The sequence below is a fragment of the Lynx canadensis genome, chromosome C2, assembly GCF_007474595.2.
Source record: "Lynx canadensis isolate LIC74 chromosome C2, mLynCan4.pri.v2, whole genome shotgun sequence".
NCBI classification, from domain to species: domain Eukaryota; kingdom Metazoa; phylum Chordata; class Mammalia; order Carnivora; family Felidae; genus Lynx; species Lynx canadensis.
The window spans coordinates 113,733,203-113,751,240 of NC_044311.2; the positions used below are offsets into that span (position 1 = coordinate 113,733,203).

Genomic DNA, 18,038 nt, shown 5'->3' on the forward strand with positions numbered 1-18,038 from the left:
TAGCAACATTTTTTTTTTTATCTGATGTTTGTTGGTAAGTTAATATGGACTTGCTCATTAAGATGTATTTGTATAGGATTATATCAAAAGCAATGCATAAACATTAGAGAGAAGCCTTATATCTAATTAACCTTACTAATAAGTTACTAAATAACCTTACTAATAAAAATATCTTTCTGGACCTTAGGAAGCAGTAAGAACAAAAACCAGAAAATCACTTCTTTGGCATATAGAGTATACAACCGCACCTCAGTGAATATAATTCCACCAGGGATATTATGCATCGAAAAGGAATTATGGGTTTGTTTAGAGAGAACAGCAGTGGAACTTACCATCTTGGTCCGTGGTCACTGTAATAGCTGTGAATGGCTTGGGAGAAAAACTCAACTCAGAAACTCCATTCATGGCTTCTATTTCAAAGGTGTAATTCACGTGAGACACAAAGTCAAGTACTATCACGGAATTGTTGATGAGGCCAGAATGTCTTGGGATGAAGCGGAGTCCTCCACCACAGTCCTCACACTGGCTGGTATCTAAGCCACATTTCTTACAGATTACACTGTATGTGAGATCTTTTCTCCCTCCTGTGTCACTTGGTGGGCTCCATTCCAAAATAAGGGCTGTTTCATTGATGTTAAAAGCCACATTCCTAGGAGCTGAAGGTGGCCCTAGAGAAAAGCAATTAAAAAACAAATGTACATGTGTAGGACAATGAATGAGAGGGTGCTACCTTGAAAACTTAATCAATAAACATTTGTCTTTTATATTAGTTTGAGCTCTTTCTTCTAATGGGAACCATAAAGAAATATGGTGAAAAACATCTGATTAAGTCTAGTAAGAAAGGAATCTTAGGGGTGAAGATGGTCTATATCTTAACTTTTTGATATATGAATATGAGTATTTTATATCAAAGCCAAAGATCTCCAAAATATATGGTAATTATACTTTGAAAATTTGTTTACTGAAATATATAATAAGCAAACATTATTTAAATTATGTGATGATTTTAATTACATCTTAATAATTATATCACCATTTTCAAAGTTTGAAAAATAATAACATACATATACAAAACATACTGTCTTCAGTCTTTCAGTCTTCATACTATACTCGGTATATAGATAAAACTCCCACTTATCACCTTTGACAATCCCTAAGGGTCTATTTCTTTTAGGTTGAGAAAAAAATTATAGGTTTTAGGTAGACAGAGTTTGGAAGAAGAGGAAGAGAAAGAGAAGTTGGAAGCAGCAGAAAGGCTTTTACTAAGGCCTTGCCAATTTCATGGAATAAGAGTATTATATGGATGGGATAAAGGAGGGTATACATAAGATATGGTGATTAGACTCTTTTCTCTCTATTTTCCATATGGATCACACTGCATAGAGTACTTCATATCCTTTAACTACTCCAGCCTTTTCTTAAAATTGTGTCAATAAACTTTTACACTTATATGAGTACTTCAAACCTCAGTTTGGTATTATTCATTGTACAAACATTAACCAATGGTCTGTTCAGTGTCAGGCACCACACTATATGTGAAATAATACAGAATCCTTTATCTAAGAGACTATGCTTTTTATAAATACTTTAAAAATAATTCATTGAATAAGTAACTAATGAAATAACATTCCTGCCATTCTTTAGAAAAAAATTAGCTTAAAGGAAATCTAAAACAATTCCTCAAATTTATGCTATCTAGAAAATTTGCTTAGATGATGGGAGGGAATTATCTACAACATTCTTTCCACAGAAAGAGATTAAAGTTTTGGGATAGGCTCCTTTTGGATTTCAAGATACAGTCATTACTCATGAAATAAATATTTTTAAGTGACTACTATGTGTCCCAGACACTCTGCTAGATCTTGGACTTACAGTGTGAATGCAATAGACATAATTATGATTTTGTTATTTATATTTTAGTTGAATGGCAGATAAACACACACATAAACAATAATAAAATTCAAATTATAATAAGTGCAATTGCAAAATCAAAAGGAAAGGAGCTGAAATACACATTATCACGAGAACTAATCTGGAGAAACATTCTGAGAAAGCCTCATGGACTTAGTGAGGAAGATGTCAGAGGAGTGAGAATACTAAGGGTAGAAGGTTCTTTAGTCAGAAAGATCTTAAAATAGTCATGGAACTGGAAGATAATCACTGTGGCTAGAATGCAAAGGAAAAAGCAAGAAGTGAGGGTTTTTTTTTTAAGTTTACTTTTGGTTTTGCTTTTTGTTTGTTTTGTGTGTGTGTATGTTTTTAAGAGGGAGAGAGAACCAGTGGGGAGGGGCAGAGGGAGAAGGGATAGAGGATCCAAAGCAGGCTCTGTGCTGACAGCAGACAGCCTGACATGGGGCTTGAACTCATGAACCATAAGATCATGGTCTGAGCCAAAATCAGATGCTTAACTGACTGAGACACCCAGGAGACCCAAGAAGTGAGTTTAGGGGAAGAAGAAAGGGTTGGATAACACAAAGCTTCTAGGGTCATTAGAATGAGTCTGGACATTTTTCTATGTACAACAGAAACACTTACAGATTTAACATATGGAGGTAATGTGTTTTAAAAAAAACATTCTGGTTGCAGTGTAGGGAATAGTCTTAATAAGCATAGGGAACTTATTAGTAAGATCTGTCATACAGTGTTACAGTAGCATAACATTACTCACAAATGTGCATGACTATGTATTGGGTTTGAGATATTAAGAATTGTTATTTTATATTTTCCTTTTTCTTTTTGTTGGATCCTGATTAAAGCAACCTGATGGATAGGGGCCTCAGCCATCTGTTTGTATATCACCTAAAGTCTGACCTAGAAATGGGGTGGTTAGCTTTTCTAAAAGGTTTCTGCATACTTTGCTTTATGCCATTTCATGTTCCAGAAAGTTGGAGAAATGTCTGCCTTCAGAAAGTAAAATATGGAAGGCATTACAAACTACAGCAAAGGGACACATGTTGCTTTTTGCCTCCAACCTAGACTTAGGCCTGGGAGATAAAGATTCATTATCATTATCATAAAAAGGTCTTCCTACAGAATGACATATTCATATTGTTGCTCTTTTCTCTTATTTATAATGGAAAACATGAATTATTATTCACTTATATTTTCATGAATAGGAAGAATGTTATCAATTATGTTATGGGTGTCTGCAAGTATAACTGTCCGCCTGGAGATACTTTTAAAAAAAGGCAGACACCCTTCTTACTCAAGGGCCCTCATACCAATTTGCATGACGATTAAATAGCTTTTTAATTGCTGTTAAATTATGCCAGCTAAACTGTGATTTCATGCAAATATTAAGCTGTAATGACATGCAGTGAATCATTTACTAAGATTTAAAACTTGGAACAAAGAGAGACAATTAATTCTAATCCTCAGATTCAAGCAAATTATCTGTCACTGGGCTTTTATGAATGTGGCCTGATTGCTTTGTTATCATTTATAAATTATACAAAGATTATGTGACATTGGAAAAAAAACCTAGTGCAATAACCCTTTTGGAGACATCTGTATAGAAAACTCTCAGGGATTTCCTTATGTTGATTTTTTTTCTTTAAAGGAAACAAGTAATTCACATAGAAGAGACTTCACCCTCCAGATTGACTTCATAAGAGAAGGACAATTATTCTGATTTGCAACTAGCTGTTTTTCAAGTCCATCGTATATTAAACCTTACAAAAAACTACAATTTTACTTCTACTAGTGTATCTAGCAAGTATACTTTTAATCTTTTGCTTCAGTTTGCGTTCCCCTGTGACACGTTTAAAGAATAAAGGAATGTTATTTTAATAGCAACTTATGAAACAGCCTGGTGGCAGTACGGTCTATTCCCAGAAAAGCATCTGAGTCTACAGCCCCCATCTTCCTCTCAGTAGCAAAGGCCAGGTGGGCTATGATTTTTGTTTTATTTCATTTTATATAAAAAAATTTAAAAATAGAACTGTATTTCCCAAAATATATCCTTTCAATTTTCTAGCCCCATGAGATGTCACACAAAAATGAGCTTAGTTCTCAAATTAAGACTCCTCTGGTAGACTGATACTGAAACGAAAAATAATACAATTTGCTTTGCTTTGTTGAATCCAACATTTCTAAACATTTATTCATAGAACCTTATTTTCCAAGAAGCATCTACAGGAATACTAGCATTCTGCAGAACACTCTTAAAGGCTGACACTGAAGGACAGCAAACGTAAGGATCATATTTCAGTTACTACATCAATTGCTATAGATTAGACACCATGATTATAATTGTAGAAATACAGTAACTCACAGATAAACATGGATCTTTTTCAAATTGACTCAAGACTAATTATTCATCTATGATATAGCTAGTTGTGTTTGCAGATGCATTTTCTAACCTTAAGAAAAATGAAATTTGATCCAAATAACTGAGAGTATCAAGTAATGGAAGGCTATTGCTTACTAAACTATATTTTATGAGTTAAGTTACTCCTTGGCAATAATTTAAATGTGTTTGTTAATTTTATGACTACCATGAATATAGTAGTATATGTCTCCAGAGGCAAGGGAAACAAAAGCAAAGGGGACTATTGGGGCTCCATCAAGATAAAAAGCTCCTATACAGTGAAGGAAACAATCAACAAAACTTAGAAGCAACCTATGGAATGGGGAAGATATTTTCAAATGACATATATGATAAAGGGTTACTATCCAAAATCTATAAAGAATTCATCAACTCGATACCCAAAAACAAATAATCCAGTGAAAAAATGGGAAGAAGACATGAATAGACACTTTTCCAAAGAAGACGTTCACTGGCTAACAGATACATGAGAAGATGCTCAATATCACTCATCATCAGGGAAATACAAACCAAAACTACAATGAAATGTCACCTCACACCTGTTAGAATGGCTAAAATTAACACAGGAAGTAAGTGTTGGCAAGGATGTGGAAAAAGGGAACCAACCCTCTTACATTATATTGGTGGGAATGCAAACTGGTGCAGCCACTCTATAATTTAATATGGAGGTTCCTCAAAAAGTTAAAAATAGAACTACCCTACAAACCAGAAACTGCACTACTAGGTATTTATCCAAAGGATACAAAAATACTGATTCAAAGGGACACATGCACCCCAATGTTTATAGCAGGAGTATCAACACTAGCCAAATTCTAGAAAGAGCCCAAATGTCCACTGACTGTTGAATGCATGAAGATATACACATATATACATATACATATATATATATTTATATACATACATATATACATACATATATATACATATATATACATATATACACACATATATATATATAAATACATAGATACAGATATAGATATAATAAATATAATATCACATATATATACTCACACATACACAATGAAATATTACTTAGCCATCAAAAAGAATAAAATCTTGCAATTTGCAATGATTAGGTTGGAGCTAGAGCATATTATGCTAAGTGAAATAAGTCAGTCAGAGAAAGACAAATATATGATTTCACTCATATGTGGAATTTAGGAAACAAAACAGATGACTGGGGGAAAAAAGAGACAGAAAAATCATAAAACAGACTCTTAACTATAGAGAATAAGCTGAGGGTTTCTGGAGGGTGGGGTGGGAGGATGGGTTAAATGGATATTAAGGAGGGCACTTGCTGTGATGAGAACCAGGTATTGTACGTGTACAAAATTCTACTATTGAAACTAATATTACACTGTATGTTAACTAACTAGAATTTGAATAAAAAGTAAAATAGGGGCACCTAGGTGGCTCAGTCGGTTGAGCATCTGACTTCAGCTCAGGTCATGATCTTGTGGTCCATGAGTTCAAGCCCCTCATTAGGCTCTGTGCTGATAGCTCAGATTTTGGAGCCTGCTTCGGATTCTATGTCTCCTTCTCTCTCTGCCCCTCACCTGCTCACACTCTGTCTCTGTCTCTGTCTCTCTCTCTCTCTCTCTCTGTAACATAAATAAAAATAAAAAAATGCATATAATAGTACAGTCACCTAATAAATGGGAATTTCTTTATATCTATGAGTTTACAAAGGAGAGAAAAATTTTTCTATGTTAATCTATGCCAAAAAGAACATTTAAAAAATATATTGAACCATCTAGAGATGTCTAGGTAAATAATTTTGCAAATGAGTAAACTGTAAAATATACTAAAGAAAGATAAACACATAGGAATAGTTCATATGAAAAAGTACATTTCTGTATTTTAATAATGTACTACAATATAGGTTGCCAGATTTGCATATGGACATAATTTAAAACTCTAAAAGCCATCTTACTCTTTGAATTATTGCTCTTAACTTTAACTTTTATCTATAGCCATATTATTAATCTAATGTCCTTCCTATATGATCTTTGGAAAATGTATTTAATAAGTGTATCTGTAAACAGAATTCTGTATTTTCCTACTCTAAGCCACTTTGTGCTCTAAGTTTTGTTCACAAAATGTTTGTATATTTGGAAATAAATGGTAAGTAATCACAAACATGGAGCTTCAACCTCATTGGAGGGAAGATAAATCAATTTAGTCAGATAAAGCAATGAGGCCCAGGAAAGTACTATAATTATGTCAAAGTCATACAGTGTACTAATGGTAGGATGATCCCTAGGTCTTTTTATACTTAGATTTTTTTAACTCTACTACATGTATTCATCCTATAGGTAAAAAACACATGTGATATTAAAGTATCTTATAGTGCTTTGCTTAGAGAGTATTGCCAAATACAAATTTTCAAAACATACAAATTAGAAATCTATTGCATTCTGATGGCAGGTTCTTGAATAATGTTATCTTATAGCATTTTTTAAATGTTTTTATTTATTTTTGAAGGAGAGAGAGAGAGCGTGAGCAGGGGAGGAGAAGAGAGAGGGAGACACAGAATCAGAAGCAGGCTCCAGGCTCTAAGCTGCCAGCACAGAGCCTGATGCGGGGCTCGAACCCACAAACTGTGAGATCATGACCTGAGCCGAAGCCACATGCTCAACTGACTGAGCCACCCAGGTGCCCCGATCTTAAAGCATTTTAAAACAATTTTATATACAGAAGAGCAATTGAAAATTAAAATTTTAAGATAAATATTGCTCAAAATACAGCAGCGAGTACACTTCAAATTCTTTGTATTTCACATATTTTCATTTTCTTCAATATGTTTGCACCTACTTCAGTAATGAAATCGACGTTCAAAATTAACACTTGCTATCCATTGAGGCACCTGGGTAGGTCAGTTGGCTGAACAGTTGACTCTTGATTTCGGTTCAGGTCATGATCTCACAGTCATGGGATCAAGCCCTGCATCAGGCTCTGTGCTGAGTGTGGAGTCTGCTTAGGATTCTCTCTCTCTCCTCTCTCTGCCCTTCTCCCATGCACATTCTCTCTCTCTCTCTCTCTCTCTCTCTCTCTCTCTTAATCTCTCTCTCTCAAAATAATAAACTTACCAAGAAGAGAGAAAAAAAGACTTGCTATCCATTAACATTTTCATAGTACTGTGAATGGTGACTTAGATAATTCTTTTTAGATTCTCCATTACTTCTAAAAGTCACAATTAAAGGAAACAAATGACAAAAATCTTATCGGCCAAATACCACTCACTTCCAGAATAAAAGCTAAACCTCTCAACCTTGTCACCACGTGTCTTCATAACCACGTCTCTTGCTCCCTTTTGCTGCATGTCAATGCTTTTGTACATGCTGTTCCTTTATGTCCTTTGTTCTGTGGAAGATTCCTACTCATCCTTCAGTTTCCAATTTAGGTGTTACCCACTTGTGTCATTTTCCTATTGGTCCTGAGGCAGAAATGAGCACTTTATACTTTTATAGGTATGAATTTTTAAAATATAGCCAGCATCTTGAGCACTCATTTTGTTCTAAGATGTGTACTTCTTACTTCACATGATTTCATTCATCTCACAATAAACCCAAAAGGTAGTTATTCATCACCATTTATAGAAGATGTGACTAACACTTAACAAGGGTACGTATTGCACTGAAATATTTGTATTACTATACACAAGTTTATCCTGGTCCGGCCTGATCCAAAGGCAGCATGTGCTTTTACTAAGGGGACAAGTAGAATGCATGGCATTATGCAATCCTCCAATAATTATTTTTCAAATAGTGCAAATTTTGACAAATATTGGAGAATAGGAAGTTTGAGGTTATGATCTTTCCAAGATCCTGGTGTTATTGGTGAAGGATAGACTCATAACTTGAAAATAAAGAAGTGGAAGGAAAGGACTATGTTACAGTAACTGAGATTAACTAACAAAGACCCATAAACAAAAAGGGCAGTCACCCGTGTCTCTATCCATTGGGAAGGAACTTACAATTTCTCAAATTTTAAATTTGTTAAGAACTTTTAAATTCTTAAAACACTTAAGAATTTGAAAAGTAAACACTTCTGGCCCAAATTTCTGCTGTAGCGACAGATATTTTTACCTGGGAAATTTCCAAGAAATGGTTATCGCCCCCCTTATCAATTCCGCAAAACAACAAAGGAAACCCATAGAATCATTGTGCATCCAGAATGTATTACTGCTGTCCCGGTCAGCGTTATGGCACCCCATGTATGCTAAAAGACACTACAATACCAAATGAACTAAGGCTGGCTTTGTGTCTTCTGAGTAATAGCATCCAGTTCCCTAATACCATAAAAAAAATTATGCACACCTACATGTAGCTTTTCTGTGTTTGAGTCAATTATTTTTAATTACACTCATTAGAAATAGAAAAAGAAGAATATGAAAGACTAAGTACAGTCATAACTTGGGGGGAAGATAAACAATAAATGAATAGATTAAAGCAAATTAATAACCTTTCTCAAAATGCATAATACTGTGAAGATAATATGAATGCTCCTTTCCAATTATGGATGCTTCTTGGTAACTGGTTTGTTGTGTACAAGTAGATGATACTGAATGGTACAATATTTTCTGGATTCCAACTGTTAGAGGCCTGAGAGCAAGTGGTAACTCAATTCTCCAGCATCAGCAGAATGACCACTTAATATCTCTTTCTATAGAGGAACCTCTCCCTGGTGATTTGGTAAAAGAACCTCCACAGAAATAAAGATTAAAGTATCTGCATTTAGGAAACTCTATGAAGCTCAAAAGATATCCTACATCAGTGATCAGTACTGGGGAAACTGGGATTCATTGCATACAGGTATTTATTCCATAATGTAAGGATCATTTTAATTTTAAAAATATACCATTGCAATACATTGAGTGAATTAGAGCTATTTTCTATAGTAAGACAAGAATATAACATAGCCTTCTAGAAGTAAGAAAATCCACCTTTGCAACTTCTCCCATTCTAGTGTCTGCAGATTGTGGTTCCTGCATTGTGCTTACAATGAGCCACCTGAAAAATTAGTTGCACTTTTGTATTTCACTTGTGAGGTGGAAAAGCAAGGAACCAGAATCGTTTTCTCCATGCAAAACATGCTTAGGAAAGAGAGAAGAAGAAAACTGAAAGATATGGGAAAAATAAAGAGAAAGCAAGCACAGTGGGGGTCCCTGGGTGCGAAATCCTGTACCCACCCAGAAGTAGGGGACATGAGTCGGGCAGCACAAATGAAGAACACCTGTTGCATCTCAACACACTACTTGTTCTACTCAAAATAAGAATGAGAGATAATTACTTAAAAAAATTTTTTAATGTTTATTTTTTCGAGAGAGAGGGAGCGTGAACAGGGGAGGGGCAAAGAGAGAGACATACACACACACAGCATCTGAAGCAGGCTCCAGGCTCTGAGCTGTCAGCACAGAGCCTGATGCGGGGCTGGAACTCACAAACTGCAAGATCATGACCTGAGCCGAAGTCAGATGCTTAACCAACTGAGCCACCCTGGCGCAACGAGAGATAATTATTTTTTAAAGTTGCAGATTATTCCAGCAATAAAGAAGCGATTTTACAATATTAGCCTTATAGCAAAAGTAAATTCAACTTTTATAAGTTCATGTCAATCCTCATCACTGTATGTCAAATACAAAGACACAAAACCATGGAGTTTGCCTTTATATTAAGAATGAAGTTTGAAAAAACTGTGTTTACTCCTAAGATACTTGATTCATATTTAGAAGACGAAAAAAAAACAGAGAAATCCTTAATGATGTCCATTAGAATTACCCATATATATATATATATATATATTATGATTTTACGTTTTGAACCTTTCTTTTTTTTAATTTTTTTTTAATGTTTATTTATTTTTGAGACAGAGAGACAGAGCATGAACGGGGAGGGTCAGAGAGAGAGGGAGACACAGAATTTGAAACAGGCTCCAGGCTCTGAGCGGTCAGCACACAGCCCGATGCGGGGCTCGAACTCACAGACCGTGAGATCATGACCTGAGCCGAAGTCGGACGCTTAACCGACTGAGCCACCCAGGCGCCCCAACGTTTTGAACCTTTCTAAGTGGGTAACACAAATGTTTGCTGAATGTGTTAATCTTCCAGCATCTGTTTGGAAGCTTTTAAAAAATCCTATTGATTTAAACACACAGAGAAACAGCAAAGTAAAAATGCTATGACAGTGTAATTATATTTGTCTAACTTTTCATGCAACCATGTATTAGACCCTCATTCATTTCTCTTGACCCCTTCATGCTCTCTGCCTTTCCTGCTGGACAAGTACTTTCTTGGTAATTCTTATTTTCCTTATTTTCCTTTGTGTCTTTAACCTCAGTGAGTACTTTTCCCTTCTGGGCTGGAAAAGCCTTAGATAGTTATTTTGATAACAGATTTCTTGGCAGGCAGCTGCGTCTCCTGTGCTCTCAACTGCTCTCAAAGGCAGCCCTAATTGACCAAGATCTGACATGAAGAAGTGTCCTCCACAGTTCATCCTTCAAAGTACAGAATATACATTAATTAGTCACCTGGGAAATAAAGTTAAGGGTTTATGAAGTAGATTAAAAATTCAGAGAAACATTTTGGTATTTTCATTTTAAATTTCTTATTCACAATTTCTTTTATGTATTTTGTAGTTCAAGCAAAAACAACATAAGGAGTTTTTAAAAATCAAGATAGGCCTAAGCTTGCAAGTATGTTGCTGATATAACTGGTTAGTAGGGCTGTTTGAGAGATCCTAATATAGTTAAAATTAGAGAGGGAGAGGAGCACCTGGGTGGCTCAGTCTGTTAAGCGTCTGACTTCAGCTCAGGTCATGATCTCATGGCTCGGCTAGTGAGTTTGAACCCTGCGTTGGGCTCTGTGCTGACAAGTCAGAGTCTGGAGCCTGCTTCAGATTCTGTGTCTCCCTCTCTCTCTGCCCCTCCCCTGCTTGTGCTCACGTGCTCTCTCTCTCTCTCTCTCTCTCTCTCTCTCTTGCAAGAATAAATAAACATTAAAAAAAAAATAGAGATGGAGAAAAACAGGCCAGGGCAGGATTTTGAATGTCCTTGGATTGACTTACAATTTGGCAAATGGAGGTTGGGCTTTGAAAGACCATAGGAGGAAGTGGTAATACAATCAAGGTTTATTTTTGTTTCTAATAGTTTGGAATATTTGGAGGTATAGAAGACTAAAGGAAGGGGACTAGCCAGGATATTATTAAATTAGCCCAAGGGTGAGTTGAAGCCCTCAACTAAAAGGATAGGGCCAGGAACTAACTGGAAGGAACTGACTGAAGAAATGCTAAGAGGCAGAACTGATAGTACTTGTGTCTATAACATTGATGGGACATGTTAAAGTCTGGGCAAGAATTATGATTCCAAGCTTTCTGGTTTAGATTCATGGGCAGATGAGGATTCCCCAGGACAAGGACATAAAGCTGGGGTGGATGAGAAGGCTGAGAGACAAAGCAGGAAACTGACTTTTGCAGGTTGAGCTTGAAATTATTAGTCTACTCCTTCAACAAACAAATGAATTCTAAATAAATTTTAGAACCTAGTGCCTAGTGCCTACATACTATTATTAGTGCTGGAGAATAGGAGAGAAAGAACATCCGTGATCTTATGGGTATTATAGTCTAGTGGGGCTAGAACAACAATAAACAAAGAAGGAAGTGCACAAATAAATCAGAAATTTCAAAGACTGTTATAATCCATAAAAAATAAAAAGTCACAGGGGAGCCTGGGTGGCTCAGTTGGTTAAGCATCCGACTCTTGATTTTGGCTCAGGTCATGATCTCGTGGTTCATAAGTTCAAGCCCCACATTGAGCTCTGGGCTGATGGTACAGAATCTGCTTGGGATTCTCCTTCTCCCTCTATTTCTGTCCCTCCCACATGCTTTCTCTCTCTCTCTCTCTCTCTCTCTCTCAAAAAAAAAAAAAAATTTTTTTTAATCTTTAAAAAAAGTGACATTAAAGAGTACTGGGAGGAATTCTATTTTTGAATGGTTGGTCAGGAAGTGTTTGTCCCAAGAGCTGGTATTTGAGCCTGAATGACAAAAATAAAACAGCCATAAGAAGAGTTTGAGGGAGAGTATTTCAAGTAAAAGAAACTGCTGGCACCAAGGATGAGAACAAGCTCAGAATCTTGGACCATGAGATCAATAACCAAAGGGAATATGGTATTATGTAAGGTCAGACATTTGGGCAGGCTTCTATAGGACATATAGGTTGTCAAATCCCACAATTAGTTCGCTAGATAACTTTGGACTTAGGAGAAAAGACTAGGATATGAATAAAAATATAGGCACCATCCATTTAAAGGTAGTATTTGAAGTCATGAGAATGAGCACATTGAAAAGATAAGAAAGCAATAAAGGAACATGAGGAAAATTAATATTTAACAGGTAAGGAAAAGAAGAGAAACTATCAATGGTGACAAATACAATGGTGAGAAAATTGCAAGGGTGAGCAGGTCCTAGAATAAAAGGAAACAGAGAGTTTCAAACAACAGAGTTAAATACCATGAATGGCAGGACAAAAACATTACTTAAACAAAATGGCAAAGATAATTGGTGAATTTTTCTTACATATTTTACGTGAAGTGGTAGGGAAAAAATCTAATTGCTCTCCTAGAGTGAAGAGCAAAAATCTTAATACAGTAGAGTAAAAAGCAAATAAAAAATGGAGAAGTAACCATAGCCAATAAAACCTGCTTTAACAAGATTATTTTTTGTGGAGAAAAAATTTAGACTTGGAGTATTCTTTTAATGATAGAAATTCAAATATAGGTTGTGAGGAAGGAGTTAGTGGAAACTAAATGGCAAAGAAGGAAACAATAGCCATGTCCAATAGGTTGAGGATTAGGTCACTCTCCTGCTCACCACCATTGGAAGAATTAACTTTGAATATAAGGCATCATTTTTTTTCATTGTAACCACTTGTTTATGGGGAAACCACTTCAAAGAAGATAGATGGATGACGAAAAGCATATGAAAAGGCGCTCCACATTACATGTCAACAGGGAAAAAATACAAATTAAAGCAATGAGATTCTACTATACACCTATTAGAAATGGTCAAAGTCCAGAATACTGACATCACCAAATGATGGTAAGGATGTGGAGCATCAGGAACTCTCATTCTTTATTGGTAGGAATACAAAATGGTGGTTTGGTAGTTTCTTAACAAAATTAAACATACTCCTACCATATAACCCAGCAATCACACTCCTTAGTATCTACCCTAAAGTGAAAACTTATGTCCACACAAAAACCTCCACATGCACATTTACAGCAGCTTATTCATAACTGTCAAAACTGGGAAGCAACCAAGTTGTCCTGCAGGAAGTAAATAAGTAAGTAAACTATGTCACATCCAGACAATGGAATATTATTCAGCACTAAAAAGAAATGAGCTATCTGGCCATGGAAGACATGGAGGAATCTTAAATGCATATTACTAAGTGAAAGAAGCCATACTGTATGATTCCAACTATATGACATTCTGGAAAAGGCAAAAGGTATGGAGACAGTAAAAAGATAAGTGGTATCCAGAAGTTAGGGGGTAGAAGGTATGGATAGGTGGGGCACGGAGGTGTTTTAGGGCATTGAAAATAGTCTGTAAGATACTTCAATGATGGATACATGCCCTTACACATTTTCCAAACCCATGGAATGTATGACACCAAGAGTGAACTCTAATGTAAACTGTAGACTTTACGTGATTAGGATATGTCAATGTAGGTTCATCAATTGTAGAAATGTACCATTTTGGTAGAAGATGTTGATAATAGGGGATGCTATGCATATCTGGGAGCAGGGAAGTTTATGGGAAATTTCTACATTTTCTCTTAGTTTTGTTGTGAATCTCAAACTGCTCTAAAAGAATAAAATCTTAATACAACTTTTTATGTGAATAAATCTTACATATGATGTGTCTCAAGATTATGAAATAAAAAGATACCTATCTCTACATTGAAAATGCAAAGAAATCATAAAAGCTCTTAATGGTGAAATTACATTTTTAAGGGTTGCTGTTACAGTTTTGATGATGGCACTAAGGAGCAGTGGAAGACTTCTTACAGTCCTTAAAATCGTATCAATTATATGATCACATACTATACCTATATATAAAATCTTTCCCTAGTAGGCCATTTACTAGCCAAATGTCCTGGTTTATCATTTCCAACATTTCAGTCCTTCACTTTCTTTTAAACTCATACATTTAAAATCTCTATGCCTCTGATACTAAGGGAAAATATGCCTCCTTTTAAATCCCTAAAAAATTCTCTGAATGCAGTTTCAAATGCTAAGACTGACAAAAATCCCAGAAAGTGATGGCACTGACTGCTTAACTAACCTTTAGATAATACACTACTGGAACAAAGGTGATAAAGAATGTCTAATTCATAGATACATGATATAGCAGTTAAGAAAGCAAGTATCTATTAAAATGTGGCTATTGTTTGTGATTAATGAAAGATAGGAAAGGCTGATTGCTTGATTCTTGGCCTCAAATGTTCTAGATCTCAGTGAACTTATCCTGGTCCTCTTAAGTCTGATTTTCAATGACCTCCTGCCTTGTCATTTTCTGATTTTTCTTCCCTCACAATCTAAGTTTATGATATTTAGGAGTAATAATACTTTGGAGTTTATGCTCCTTACCTTTTCTGTATATTGTAATAACTGTTAGGGTCTCTCACACTAGTCAGACTGTATTTCAGAAAACCTGCCTATTAGATAGGCAATGGAGGTACAGGACTTAATGTATTTTGTGAAAAGGTCAAGAATTCAGCATATACATATTTTCAGTTTGTAGGAATGCAGATGATGGAATCCATGAGCCTAGTATAGTAGTATCAACCATAAACTGTGTAATAGTTTGAATACTAGCTGATCAAAACCTATTTCAAAATGAACTGTAAAAGAACAGCTTTCTGTGCTAAACAAACATGTATGTAGCACCTACTATGTGCTAGGTATTGTTCTTAGCACTTTTCAGCTATTAACTTATTTAATCATTGTAACTACAGAATGAGTTACATACTGTTATTAATAACAGTACTGTTATTATCACTATGCATGAGATAACTGAGGCGAAGAGAATTTGCCCAAGGTTACATATTCACGATGTACCAACACCGAGAATCATGCACAGATAATTTGACTCAAAGATGGTGAGCTTAAATACACTATGCTAAGTCTTTGTTATAACATCACACAGAAGTCCTTAAGGAAGTAACACAGAGAAGCCTTGAGAGGGGAGCCTCCTAGGGCTTGACTAGGGAGATCTGACTAAAGCTTTCACCTCTTTTAGGAGGGTCTTCTCTTTCAATTTTTGATGCCAACCTCTATGCCATTCTCTAAAACTCTGCCCAACAATAACCAGTATCAAACCTTTCTCTGCTTCCGCTTGGATAGCTGTGACTAGCATTGTCACAATGAGCGCCGAGTGATGTATGACATTGTGGAATCACTATTGCACCCCTAAAACTAATGTAACACTGTATGTTAACTATACTGGAATTAAAATAAAATGAAATGAAATGAAAGGAACTGAAATGAAATGAAATAAAATAAAAAAATCCATCATGAACAAGACATTAATAAAGATGGCAAAAGATCAGACAATTACAGTTCCCTGGCAAATGATATCTGCTGATTAAAATGAAATTAAAACATACAAAATATAAAAGAGAAAAACATATAAACATAATTTATATACCAAGGATAAAAAAGGAAATACCTTTAAAAGAAATAACCCTTAAAAACATAAACACAAAGCTGATAAGTACACATCTCCGATTCAATGACTGACTTGTTTATCAGCTTCATAGACCATGTTGCATCCAATATTTATTTCTTTAACCAGACTCTGACTCCAAAGGACTGCAAGTCTACCCTGCTACCTTACTGAAGGGTATTCCTTCAATTTGTCAATTGTCTATTTATGGCCTCTTAAGAATAAAAAGAAAAATTATCCTCTATCACTCACCTACAAAGTTCCACCCAGTTTCCGATACACGTTTTGAGAAATACTTGCCTAGCAGTACTGTACCCATATGAAATACTACCATTTACCTAAGTTGAAGTATGCTGTCCACAATATAATAATATACAGTAACCATGCAAAGAGGTTTTTTGTCTATAGTAACAGCAAGATTTTCCTACTAAAAACTATTTCCATAATTAGATAAGAAACATATTTTGAATTTTCCTCTTCCTATTTATTAAGTTAAAATATATTCCAATGAAAAAATGCCAAGTAGTAATCTCCCAGGCTACAATTTTCTGAAGAAAATGGTCACTCAGTATTCACAATCAGAAGGCAAAATTTACATCTGCTAATGAATGTGTTACATTTTTATTAAATGGGCTCTACACAAATATTTTATATTAAAGTCTGTAGTAATGAAGATAAATCTACAAACTGCATCAGTTAAAAGAAATGGGACATCACCATCGTCTCTAAGGGATATTTAACATTATATAATTCTCAATCTATTTTTGCCTTTATGGAATTGCATAAGATAAGCAATAGTTTGGCACCAATTCATCAAATAGAAGGGCAAATTTTCACTATAATATCTTATTTATGTATTTAACAAGACTTTTATAGCTATCTAAGAGGTGACATTTTACTTTTGCATAGCTTAGCAATGCATTAATAGGCTTCATTTTACTTTTTAAATGTAAACTATATTTCACAATACTTTAATAAAAGAGTACAAATAATTTAAAACTCTCAGTGCATGCATTAAAATAACCTTCACATTTAAATTTAATATTCTATTGGTTTCGACCCCAAAACTGGAGAGAATGTGAGAGGTGAAATGTGGACAAACCAAAAAATACCTTCCCTTAAAGACAAATGTCAAGGAAAACTAGAACTTTTCTGCAAAACAATAGCACAATGACTTTAAAAGTTCTGTCTGAAAGCCCCACCGCTCCCCAACACACATAGTAAACTTGATGGTCCTAAATTGATGTGCCTTAAAATGGATAAGGGTGAAGCAAAGAACAAGTTTTGCTTATAAATTCTTGGGTAGCCTTAAACTGCTTTAACCTCCTAAGGACAGACTAAGGTTCGGGAAAATTTTCAGGGTCTCAGACCAGCGCTGGGATTTGCATGTCATGGGTCAGCGTGAATTCTGAGGAATAAACACTTTCTGTGCAGGCAGATGAAAAGCAATTATCCTGAGAAGAACGAGAAACTTTCTTCTTCATTGCTATCAAAGACAAAAACACTGTTGCTACAGGATTTTGTATATCTTTTTAAAAACAATTTAGAATAAAGGGACCAAAAGGGTTGAAAACAGGATTTCCAAATGCAAAATGTGTAGACTTACTGGTACATGCCATGGAAGGTGGGTCTTTTTCAGCTCGGAAGTAACCTTTTTCACACTGACAGACAGAAGTTGCTTCCATGTAAGTTAAACTGTGTGGAGGGCACTTAGAACATTTTGTGTTCCCAGCAAATGCTTTATAGAATCCTGGTCTGCAAGCTGTAAAAACAGGAAAAATAATTTTTGTTATTATTTCTAGAGTTCATTTGCACATGTACAACATATTTTAATTTATACACACTTTAATCGCAGAGTTCTGGGTCACACATATACAGAAGAGTCAATATATGGCAACATTTAATGAAATTAGTTATTCAAAATTAGTAATATAATGGTAACTTCACATTTCAGCTCAGGATGCTAATTTTAGAAAGCATACCTG

General features: G+C 35.2%; 1 protein-coding gene across 1 annotated transcript; it reads right to left on the reverse strand.

The window, feature by feature from the left end:
- Nucleotides 1-248: 248 nt before the first annotated feature.
- Nucleotides 249-17,802, reverse strand: LOC116738313 (ephrin type-A receptor 6-like). Its single transcript, XM_032594764.1, has 2 exons — nucleotides 17,660-17,802; nucleotides 249-668 (listed from the first exon to the last, which is right to left on the reverse strand). Exons 1-2 carry the CDS (start codon nucleotides 17,736-17,738, stop codon nucleotides 307-309), a joined length of 441 nt encoding a protein of 146 aa, XP_032450655.1. The 5' UTR covers nucleotides 17,739-17,802; the 3' UTR covers nucleotides 249-306.
- Between the last annotated feature and the right edge of the window lie 236 nt (nucleotides 17,803-18,038).

What these genes read in the sequence shown, in the direction of transcription:
- LOC116738313 (XM_032594764.1), bottom strand. Translation starts at nt 17,738, where the DNA reads ATGGAAGCAACTTCTGTCTGTCAGTGTGAAAAAGGTTACTTCCGAGCT. An exon ending in ACCTTCCATGGCATGTACCA is followed by an intron (nt 669 to 17,659) that starts GTAAGTCTACAC and finishes GCTTTTCTCTAG; the next exon opens with GGCCACCTTCAGCTCCTAGG.